Here is a 12,227-nt window from a genome sequence, read left to right as displayed (position 1 = left end):
TGTATCAACTCTATCAACTGTAAACCTAAAATGTTTACAGCCAATTTTGAAAGAGATGCATCTTAGCCCAGAAAATTGTTATTGAATATGTCAATGCTGTTGTAATGAAATGCTTCTTCTAAGTATGTGGTTATTAAACAATTAAAAAAATAGACAAAACTATTAAATTGTTCATAATGTATACTTATGACAATAATAAAAATTGAGTATTTCCAATTTGAAAAAAAAAAGAATATGGTGGGAATTATTCCTTTATAGTTACTTTAGAAATTAAAAAAAATATTTTATTATTTTTATTTTGTGTGTGTGACTGTATTGCCTGCATGTGTGTACGTGCACCCATGTTACACAGTGTCAAAGAGGTCAGAAGACGGCATTGGAATCCCCTGGAACTGAAGTTTTGGATGATTGTTAGATGCATGTGGGTGCTGGGAATTGAACCTGGGTCCCCTTACAGAGGACCCAGTCAATACTCTTAACTGTCGAGCCATCTCTCCAGTCCCTGCTTTAGGAAATTTTTAAGATTTGGTTTTGTTTGTATGAAAATCAATGTTGTAATGAAACAGGTTATGATCTTTTAATAATCTTTTTTGCATTGGTAATGTTGGAAATTTGAAATTCTGAAGTGGGGTTCTGTATCTTTTAAGTGTATATCTGTGTGGTAGCAAACTGTGGTATTATAATTGAACAATACTTCTGTGCTTTCATACCTTTAGCTGGGCAGATGCACAAACTCAAATCCAAAACATTGCCGCATCATTTGACCAGGAAGCAGCTGCCATTCTTATGGCCCGACTGGCGGTGTATAGAGCAGAAACAGAGGAAGGGCCTGATGTGCTTAGATGGCTGGACAGACAGCTCATTCGACTGGTAAGAAGCAAACACTATGCTTTTCTAAGTTTGTAGGCTTTGTAGTATATGCCATTTGAAGCCCTGACAGGATGGGAAGTATTATTTGATGAACACATTCACATTACTGAGGTAATAATAGTGTCATGATAATAACAGTATTCCATTGTTACTTCCAGTAGATTAGAATGCCTTTTTTTCCTTCAAATGAAGGAATGGCAAATGTGCAACCTAAGATTTTGGCTGGCATGAAATTAGTTTGAAATTTAATTTTGTATTACTGCGTCTGTTTCTACTTCTGTGTGTGTGTGTCTGTGTCTGTGTGTGTTGTGTTGTGTGTATTGCTAGGGCTTTTTATTTTCCTATTTTTTTTCATATATATATTAAGAGAAATTAATTGGAACACAGGAATTACACATATTATATAAAAATGTATGCAAATCTTTAATTATCTAGACTACCAAATATGTGCTGGTAAATTATTGGTTCTTTGGTATTTTTAACATGCCTGGAGCCTCAGGAGCCTATTGTCTACATGATGACCTGGAAGGCTCTTATTAAACTCGGGGTTTTTTTGTTTTTGTTCCTTTAAACAGTGTATCACTTGTAGTCTAGGCTAGTCTTACTCTTCTGTCTCAGCCTCCCAAGTCCTAGGATTACGGGCTTAAGCAGTTCTTAATGCTTCGTTTTTATTTTGTAAACTCAGCCCTGTACTTTTTTCATTCACTCTTCAACTCAAATACTTTGTTGAGACTTTTCTGTTAAGCTACCAAATACAGAAGAGCTGGGCTTTTACCTCATCAAACAGATGTTCTTTGTCTCATGTAGTTTAAAAAAATAGTTCTGCTGGGAGTGGTGGCTCACGCCTGTAGTGCCAGCACTTGGGAGGCAGAAGCAGGCAGATCTCTGAGTTCAAGGCCAGCCTGGTCTACATAGTGAGTTCCAGGACAGCTGGGGCTACAGGGAGACCCTGTCTCAAAAAGACAAAAAACAAAAAACAAACAAACAAAAATTTCTGAATCAGTTTTTGTTTAAAGTTAGCCACTTTTGAAGCACTGTCCAGAATTCACTTCATCTCTAAGGCTTCTCCTGTTCTTCCAGCACCTCTCTGTGAAGAAAACAATGTCACAGTAATAGTAGTGTATTTTTTTTTAAATTTTATTTGTTATCTTTATTTTATGTGTATACCTGTGTTGCCTACATGTAGGTAAGTGCACCTGTGTCGTGAAATGCCCGCAGAGGTCTGAAGAGACTGTAGGATCTCTTGGGACTGGAGTTACAGACAGTTGTTAGCTGCCATGTGGGTACTGGAATTCAAACCGGGCTCTTCTGGAAGAACAACCAGTGTTCTTAACCGCTGAGCCCTCTCTCCAGTCCTTGTAGTGTATCTTTTAAAATGAGATCTAAGCCCTTAAAGCCTCCCAGACACCAGACACTCAATACAATTGCTGACACAGTTCTTCCAACATGGACCTTTTGTTTCCAGATGGGGATAAATCATTAAATATTTCACCTGTGCTTCTTTAAAGCAACAAGAGTGCCCTTTGTAAAAGGAAAGTTAAAATATTGCAATTAAAAATTGCTGAATTTTAAGCTTTCAACCTGAATAAAGAAACTGCTTTTCAGCTTATTGCACAGGCCTGTTTAGCATCATATGATATGCCATCAACACTTTGACTAAGATGGAATTGGTTTTTTTTTTTGTTGTAGCTTTCTTTTTCTTAATAACCTTTTTGGTGTTGGTGGCAAAACTCAAGGCCTTTTGCATGCTGACCACCGCTGTAGCCCAGAACTCTAAAATACAACCTTTTCGGTTTCCTAGATTGCATTTGTACTAACATTTACTTACTGTAATTTTACATACTGGTGTTTCTAGGCTCCCAGCTAACCATATGAGTTTTCCTTTCCTGTACAATAAATTGTGCTGACTTCCTGAGCCTTTTCATAGGAAATGATTTTGTCTTAATAAACAATTTGTTGTTTTGAGGTTCTGAAAGCTTTTGAAGTAGCCAGCACTTGTGCCTCTGAAATTGCTGTGGTTCACTGTAAAGTCCTTTCTCCATCTTGCTGGAGCTATTGCATTTTAGGCTCTCACAGATGACACTAAAATTTTATAGTTCAGTCTGGATTATCAACTTGAATAAAACCACTAAGCACCTTTTATTGGAAAGATGACTTTTTCTTTGTGCCTTGCTGCACCAGTCACTCAGGATTGTAATTTTTCACAGTTCTCACACTTCAAAGGCTGCTGGATTGCCTGACCTGCTTGTAAAGCAAAAATATTAATAAAATACAAATCAAATCAAAAGGGCCTAGCCAATAACTAAATGAGACGACTGTACTCGGTATAAAATTATAGTAACTTCACATATATAATTTACGTTTGATCTACACATTTTACATTTTGCAACATTTACAGCAGTAGCAAGGCAGTTATTTGAGTCAGAGGACAGTTTATTAATGAGGTAAGGAAAATGTTACTCTGATATTCTGTCTCCATTGGTAGAGCTGTCATAAAGTCAGGTAACTGTAAAGGAGGAGGCTAGAACAGGTAACTTGGGAAGAGAGAGGCTGATATAATCAAACCACTATCCTACTTTTTATGACATACTTTTTGTCCTTTCTTTGTGCCTTGGTTTTCCTCTTGTCTGAAACTGAGAATAGCTTACTCAGAGGGTAATTGTATTCCTTTGTTCCCATATTTACGCTAAGAAGAATCAGAGAGAGTCAACTTAGGAAGGGGTTATTTTGGCTCATGGTTTTAGATAGATTTTTGGTTTGTGATCATTGGCCCTATTCCTTTTTGGGCCTATAGTGACACTTCATGGCAGAGCTGCTCACCTCATAACTGGGAATTGGAAAAAGAGCAGACTGATTCTGCAGTTTCCTTCAAAGGCATGTCCCCAGTGACCAGAAGACCTTCCAGTAGCCCCTCTTATGGTTTTCACCATCTGCCACTAGTGCCATGAGCTGGTGATGAAGTCTTCAACACATGGGCCTTTGGGGTAGAGACTTTTTGTTCAAGTGCAAGCTGAGGAAGGTCAGTTACATTCATTGCAGTAAGTGCCAGTCATTGTGCTAAGAAATTTCCACTACTCATACCTCACTTCATTCTCTAGATGCCTTTGACATGTTCTCATACAGGGACTAGTTTTCAGTTGCCAGTACATGTCTCCTTATTCTGATTTCTGCTTTTGTTATTCTTTCTTTACCAGATCTCATCTTTAATTTCCTTTTCTTTAATTCTCCTTTATGGTACTTCTGGTATACCAAATTTTATACCAACAACTTAATTTTGTAGCTACTATGGATAGTGCCTCTTTCTATTACTTGGCTAATATAAAAAATTATTTTGGTAGTCTCAGGAAGCTCATATTGGAATTTTTTGATCAACATCTACATATTCTTTATTTGCAATCAGAGACACTTAGTTAAAACAACAAATCCAAACATTTTAAGGAAAGTTGTTAGTGCATTTCTGAAATTTTTAGTTATTATACCAGGAAACATCACTAATGTCTTATTTTATTTAGTGTCAGAAATTTGGAGAGTATCACAAAGATGATCCAAGTTCCTTCAGGTTTTCAGAAACTTTTTCCCTTTACCCACAGGTAAGTAGGTAAAAGATTCATGTTCTTTTCTCTTGTTGTTAATTACATTGAGTTTTGTCTTTTCTCGTTTGTCTTTTAATATTCATCTATAAGCCTATTTTTTAAATTATTATTTTAGTTAGGTAAATTTCAGGATAACTAAGAAATTAATATTGTGTTGTAGTTAGTGAAAAGAATATAATATTCCTGTTTTGGCCTTACAAATAGTCATTTATTTGTGGTGACTGACGATTTAATTGAAACCTAACTGTGGGTACAATTGAGGGTAAGGCCCATTAGCTTTTTATATGAAATAAGAGGTTCTAATTACAATGAGATAATTTTACCAGTTAGATAATCTTGGTGAGATGTTATCAGCACCTGAGGACAATTTTATGGGGCCATAGCAAGTAAGAAAAATGAATCTGCTTTGCCTTACAGAACCTTTCTACCCAGAAGCAGTGAATCTATCCCTGTATTTGTCTATCTGTGTGATTTACTTTTACTTTTAATTTTTGATATGGGTCTTGTTATGCAGCCAAGGTTGGCCTTGAACTTGCCATGTTGTTTCCTGAATGCTGGGATTATAGACGTGGACCACCATTGAAATTCATTTTTGCCTGTAAAAGCTTTGTCCTGAAACTTTAACTTTTTTTTTTAAAGAGACAAGATCTTGGTGCATGCCTTTAATCCCAGCACTTGGGGGAGGCAGACGGGGCAGATCTCTGTGAGTTTGAGGCCATTCTGGTCTACATATTGAGTTCAGGTCAGCTGGGGCTACAGGGAGACCCTGTCTCAAAACAAAGACCAAAAAAAAAAAAAAAAAAAAAGAGAGAGAGAAAGAAAAAGAGAGAGACAAGATCTCAAGCCTAAGTTAGCTTTGAACTCCTTATGTAGCCAAGGATGATCTTGAACTTCTGATCATCCTGATTCCATCTCTTGCGTGCTAGGTTTATAGGTGTGCACCACCTTACCTCGTATGTGTGGTGCTGGGGCTCAAACACAGGGCCTTGTGCATGCTAGGCAAGCACTCTGCCAACTGAACTACATCCCCAGCCCTCAACTTTGTTCTTACAGTGACTTACTTATTGAGGAGGCCCTATAACTCATGCAGGCCTCAAATTCATGATTGTCTTGCCTCAGCCTCCTAAGTGCTGAGATTATAGGCATATATCACCACATCTGTCTTTTAAAAATTTTATCTATTTATTTATTTATTTTGTTTTTTTAAAACAGGTTCTCTCTCTGTAGTCCCAACTGGCCTAGAACTCACTATGTAGATAAGGCTGGCCTCCATGTCACAGAGATCCACCTGCCTCTGCCCTCCCCCTCAATGCTGGGATTAAAAGGTGTGTACCACCATACCTAGCTTGTTTTTAAAAATTTATGTATTTTACTTGTGTTTGTGTGTTGTCTGTATGCATGTACGTCCTATAAAGAAGAATGTGCTTGCCCACATGAGCATGAGTGAGCATCAGAGGTCAGTGTGAAGTGTCTTTCTCTATCATTCACCACCTTAGTTTTTGAGACAGGATCTCTCATTGAACTTGAAAGCCCACTGCTTGGGCTCTGCTGGCTGGCCAGTGAGCCCCCAGGACCTGCTGTCTCTCCTTCCTACTCTGAGATGACACCTTTGCTGCCATGCCTCACTTTTACATGGGTGCTGGAAATCTGCCCACTTGGCCATCTTGCCAGCTGCAAAACCAAATTCTTCACATTTTCCTTTCTTTTTCTTCTGTTTTGATTCCAAGTCTTTACTTTAGAGTTTTAGATAATCAGAGTGATCTGGGTGCTCTGCTGTTTACCTGAAGAAGGAAGCAGAGAACCTAGAAATACATTTTTTCTGTAGGTTTTCAACACCTGATGATCTAAAAGGTGGCATAGATTAAGCTTTAGGGAAGACTTTGATAAAATGTTTATCTAAAAGTTTACCAAGTAGACATATCTGGAGTAAGCAGTAGTAACTGAGGTGCTTATTACAGATCACTGAGGAAGAAGAAGAACTGAGAACTTCAGTAAGTGGCCTGTGTGGAGAGAGAACTGTGGATTATTTCCACAAAACGCAAGTTGTAGGCACTTGGGCCCTCGGGATGAAGGAATTTGAGAGAAGTGTCTAGAGACAAGTGAGAACTGGGACTGATCATATTGATTTTACCAAAGAGATGTTGTAGCTGTCCTTTATTCAGCCATATGCCTCCCCGTTTTGATCTCCTTTATGTGAAAATAAGTAGGGGGAGAAAGCAAAAAGAGAAACTAAGTCTAGAGAGTGTGAGGAATAAGAAAGACCTAAAGATTAACAATATGGGCAGAAATATTTTTTCTTCTTTTTGAACCAATGCAGACCTTTTCAAACATAATTTTGTAGACACATTAAAAGTAAATAATGTTTTTATAATTTTTATTAATTAAAAAAATTTTTAAATTGTGTGTGTGTTGGTGTGTCTATTTGTCTGCCTGCCTGTATATATATATGTACATAAGTACGTGTGAGTGACATTACCCATGGAGGCCAGAGGCATTGGATCCTCCCTAGAACTGGATTTACAGATACTTGTGAGCCACCCAATGTGGGAGCTGGTATTGAACTGACTCTGTAAGAGCAGCAAGTGCTCTTAACCACTGAGCCATCTCTCCAGATCCCTTTCTTAGAGCTTTTATATGGTAGCAGTGAATAACAAAAGCCCAGAGTCGTGTTCAGAGAGATGAAAGAATGGATAACACTACACTACAGAACATCAGCCTCTCAATTACTTGTCAAGGGGCTTGTCCATGTTGTTTTCCTTTACAGTTATCTGTCTTATTTTTCTTGTCGTATAATTCCATTTTGTGTGTGTGTGTGTGTGTGTGTGTGTGTGTGTGTGTGTGTATGTGTGTGTTGTGTGTGTGATGTAAGTACACGTGGAGCGGGCCGGAGAAGGGCACCACATGTCCTCTCCTATCACTCTCCACCTTATTCATTTAAGGTAGGGTCTCTTGCTGAATCTGGAGTTCAGAGGTTTTGGCCAGAGTGGCAGCCAGCAGCCCTAGAAATCCTTGTATCTCTGCCCTGCTTGGTGGTGGGGTTAGAGGCATGAGTAGGACCATACCCTCCTGCTACGTGGGTACTAGGATCTGCCTTCCAGACCTCATGCTTGTAAGCAAGCTCTTAACTGCTGAGCCATTTCTCCAGTCCTGTTTTGGAATATTCTTAATGCAACTTGTTTTATTGTGTTGCTAATACTTGTAAGCAAATGCTTTGCTAATAGAGAACTGCTGTTAAAACATAATAATCAGTAAAAGCTATCTAACCTGTTTTATCTTGTAGTTTATGTTTCATTTAAGAAGATCTCCTTTCTTACAAGTTTTTAATAATAGTCCTGATGAGAGTTCATATTATCGTCACCATTTCATGCGTCAAGACCTGACACAGTCTCTAATCATGATTCAGCCTATTCTGTATGCATATTCCTTTAGTGGCCCACCAGAGGTAAGAGGAAAAGGAGAACATAGTTATTTGGTCTTGTTTCTGTGATCTGTGCATTAAGAAAGTGAAAACAACTGTTTTGAAATAAAGTTAGAACTTATTAAATTATTATCTTAAGGTGTTCATTTAAAATATTTATGAGTACTTTACATTAGGTGGTATGGTAAGTTATATTAGGAAATCATTAAAAACATTTAAAAATGATGCTTTTCAATAATATTGTTTAGTGTTTGTTTGATAAAATCACCTAGTGTTTATATTAATCTTTGACTTTAATAAGACTCAGAAGTGATCATGATTCTGTAGTATGTAGTTTATTTTAAAGTTTAATGTTTGACACAATAATCTCTTGTTACAAAAATTCTCTTGTAAGCTACATGAGCTTATTTTCCTTTGGTCCTTTTTGAACATAAGGTGATAAAGTCACCCACTGAACTATCTTGGGAAACTGTCCTCCCCGTATGTTAATCTGTTATCAGATGAATAACTTTTTCTTTCTGTAATTTGAATTGCTTATTTTACCATTTAAAACTATACAGGCTGAGCCGGGCGTGGTGGCGTACTCCTTTGATCCCAGCACTTGGGAGTGAGCCACCCAGTGTGGGTGCTAGGAACCAAATTCAGTTCCTCTGGAAGAACAGCAAGGACTCTTAACCACTGAGCCATCTCTCCAGCCCTGTTGTCTACACCATCTCACCTCATGTTCTCTTCTTAACTTCTGAGTTAAACTTTTATCCCTAACATATTATAGTGTCTCTTATCAAGACCACCCATGTAGTACAGCATCCTTCAACAAGCTTTCAATAGCATTTCTCTAGCAAGGGCTCTTTTCTTAGAAACCTTTTCCTCTGGACTTCTCAGATCCCTACTGTTCATTCCTGGTTTTCTTCCTACCCATGGAGAGCTTTTCAGTCTCTTTGCTGGTTTTTCCTTTTTAAGACTTCTATGTATTTGTGTACTTAAGTGCTTTATCTTTTTTGTTGTTGTTTTGAGACAAATTCTTATTCTGCAGCCCAGGCTGGCTTGACCTCATAATGATCCTGTTGCTTCATTCAGCCTCCCAAATGCTGGGATTGTAGACATAAGATACCACACCTGGCAAGGGCGCAGTCCTTTGGTGTTCCTTATCTTGAGTCTCTGTAAATGATGTACTCTAACCCAAATTTCTATTGCCATCTTTGTTCATGTAATACTCAAATTTATAGTTAGTTCAGGATACTCATTATTTCTTATTCAGAACTATTTTTCCATGCACCATAAATATGTATCCCAGGCCTTTCCCGATTCTCTCCTGCTGCCATCATCAGGCTTAGATTCATTCTTGTTTTCTCCTTGCCTCTTTATTGATTGTTACTTCAGTGTGGAGAGGTTCTTTAAAAAATTAAAATATACTGTGAGAATTCACAATGTCAGGGAGTGTTAGATAAATTTAGAATTTAGAAAATAAGATCAGGGGGAGTAGAAGCTACTAGAACACACTGTTGAGTCATGTAATGATTCCTGATACGTCATATGATATTTGAAGAAATAAAAATACGTTTTGAAAATGAGCAGTTTCCTGGTGGTTGCTTTGTTTCAGCCAGTTCTCCTTGACAGCAGCAGCATTCTTGCAGACCGCATTCTTCTGATGGACACCTTCTTCCAGATTCTGATTTACCACGGTGAGGTAAGATTCTGTAGCATTCACAGTTGTGCACATAGAGTCTTTTCACTCTGTGTAAAATGTTTTCCCTTGGCCTGGAGAGACGGCTCAGCGGTTAAGAACACTGACTGTTCTTGCAGAAGATCCGGGTTCGATTCCCAGCACCCACATGGCAGCTAACAACTGTCCGTAACTCCAGTCCCAGGGGGTCCAACAGTCTCTTCTGTCCTTTGCAGGCATTGCATGACACGGGTGCACTTACCTACATGCAGGCAATACATGCATACACATAAAATTAAAAAACAAAACAAAACAGTTTTCCCTCTATTATGTAGTTCATATTTAAGTCTATGATAATATTTACTCTCTATTTTTATAAAATATGGGTTGACTATGATCTCTGTTTTTATAAAATGTAAGTTGACAATTTCTAATCCAAAAGTTCAAAATCCAAGGTATTCCCAAATCCAAACATTTTGAGTACCAGATTGATATAAGTAGAAAATTCTATTTTTGTTTCATGCTCTGTGGGAATGACTTTTACAGTATGGACATAATAACCTCACAACCAAAAAGTTAATTTTATCTTAGCTTGTTTGTAATGTAAACAAACCTACTAGCCTTAAGCCTTGTAACCTAAACATGGCTTTTAATTCCTCATGACCCTTCTGCGTCCAGAATAATGTATCTATGGGTGTGTGTATATGGTGGGTGTCAAAGATGCTGCAGGCAGCTTATTCCTTGGAAACACTGATAGTATGAGTATTATCCCATTTGGGTTATAAACAATACATGAGATTCAATTGATATTGTCTGTGTTTATGGTTGTGTGTATGTATTGGTCTAGGTCTGGGGACCAGAAGAGGCAAAATTTTCTGCTAAGACTTTTACTCCCCCATTTCATGCTGGGTATACTGTCGATAACACAAAGAGAGGCCTTTCTTTCTGGAGCATAGTTTTGAGAGAATTCTGAAGGAACAGGTTCTCAGCAGTTTTGGTATATTCTTGATTGAAATGGATGCTGAGAGTCAGACTGTTTATTAAGGCATAGCCATAATGTGGTGTTGCATAAGAAATAACGCAGTGCTCAAAATTATTATTTAAAAAAAATTTTATTACAGTTTTATTTTTTCGGTGGAGGGAGTGCATGTGTACAGGCATGTGGAGGTCAGAAGATAATTGTTGAGGTCAGTTCTTTCCCTACACCATGTGAGTCCCTGGGGTCAAACCCAGGTTATCAGGCTTGGTGTAGTTGTCTTTACCCACTGGTACTCATGCTCAAAATTATTTAAAATATATAAAACTACCTTCAGGCTATAATAAATATATAAAACAGCTTGGTCGTGGTGGCGCATGCCTTTAATCCTAGCACTCGGGAGGCAGAGGCAGGTGGATCTCTGTGAGTTCAAAGCCAGCCTGGTCTACATAGTGATTCCAGGCCAGCGGGGGCTACGGGGAGACCCTGTCTCAAAAAACCCAACAAACAAAATACACACATACACACACACACACACACACACACACACACATAAATAAAACATAAGTGAATTTTGTGTTTAGGCTTGATTCCTGTCCCAAGGGTATCTCAGTGTGTATTTACATGTATTGCAAAATCTGAAAATGTTTAAAATCCCTAGCACTCTGTTCTCATGCCTTTTGATACAAAATGCTCAATTTGTGTGTCTAAAATGTGATTCTTCAATCATACTTGACCTGCTTGTGTCTGTTTTGTTCATTTGTTCACACACTATTGGACAAATGGATTTTACACAAAGCACAGTATTGTGAAAGTAGAAACATTGACACGTACATACAGGTATCACATTGTTGGGTTTTACCTAAAGTCATGGAGGGGAAAAGTCAGTGCTCATCAGTGAGCAAACTTGCCTTTTCATTATTTTTTGTATGTAATTTTAAGGTTTTTATATGTGTACCAATTTCTAATGCAACTTCCCTTTTAAGAATAACTGACAGGCTTTCTTTTTGGGTTTATTTTTATGGTAATTTTTGCTTTAAATATCTTCTTAATGTGAGAAGTCAGAAGTGCAGATGACTATTTGTCCTTGAAATGCAGAACTATAAAGTTGAACATAAAGCTATAAGAATATACATTGATTTAGGTAATCTGTGTCCTGAACCAGGTTTAAAATTTTTGATTAAGTAATTGTATGACTTTAACACCATTTATTTTTGTATAAATTGATTAACTTACTCTTCTACAAGTATATTGTCTTTATAATATTATTGCTATCATTATTAAAGTTTTTTAATTTTCTAAAATAAAATTTTTATTTAATTTTTTATCTGTATGGATGTTATGCCTGTATGCGTTTAAGTGTACCTGTGTCATGCAGTGCCCACCGAGCACAGAAGAAGGCATCAGATCCCCTGGAACTGGAGTTACAGACAGTTGTTAGCTGCCATGTGGGTGCTGGGATTCAGACCTGGGTCTTCTGCAAGAACAGCCAGTGCTCTTAACTGCTAGCCATCTTTCTAGCTCCATCATCATTACTTTTGAAGTCTCTAGGAAATCTGCACAGAAATCTCTCTCACATAAACTAAAAGACAGCTTTTAGTTAATTTGATAGATACATAGTTTTAAGAAAAATTATTTCTTGGCTTATAATTTTACTTTCTTTTTTTGTTGTTTGTTTTGCTTTTGTTTTTCAAAACAGTCATACTT

The 12,227-nt window shown here is 37.5% G+C and overlaps 1 protein-coding gene across 1 annotated transcript in view; it reads left to right on the top strand.

Annotated features, from left to right (window-relative positions):
• The window catches only part of Sec23a (Sec23 homolog A, coat complex II component), a 52,503-nt gene that overhangs the window by 31,016 nt on the left and 9,260 nt on the right, over window positions 1–12,227 (top strand). The window contains exons 15-18 of the mRNA XM_008832898.3: window positions 717–870; window positions 4,383–4,460; window positions 7,744–7,905; window positions 9,482–9,568. Coding sequence (XP_008831120.1) covers window positions 717–870; window positions 4,383–4,460; window positions 7,744–7,905; window positions 9,482–9,568 — 481 coding nt within the window. The remainder of the gene's footprint in view (window positions 1–716; window positions 871–4,382; window positions 4,461–7,743; window positions 7,906–9,481; window positions 9,569–12,227) is intronic.

This window comes from Nannospalax galili, unplaced genomic scaffold, assembly GCF_000622305.1.
Source record: "Nannospalax galili isolate Female #2095 unplaced genomic scaffold, S.galili_v1.0 scaffold636, whole genome shotgun sequence".
In the NCBI taxonomy this organism is placed as follows: Eukaryota; Metazoa; Chordata; class Mammalia; order Rodentia; family Spalacidae; genus Nannospalax; species Nannospalax galili.
The sequence above is the reverse complement of the archived record's forward strand: the minus strand, read 5'-3'. Positions and strand labels throughout refer to the sequence as shown.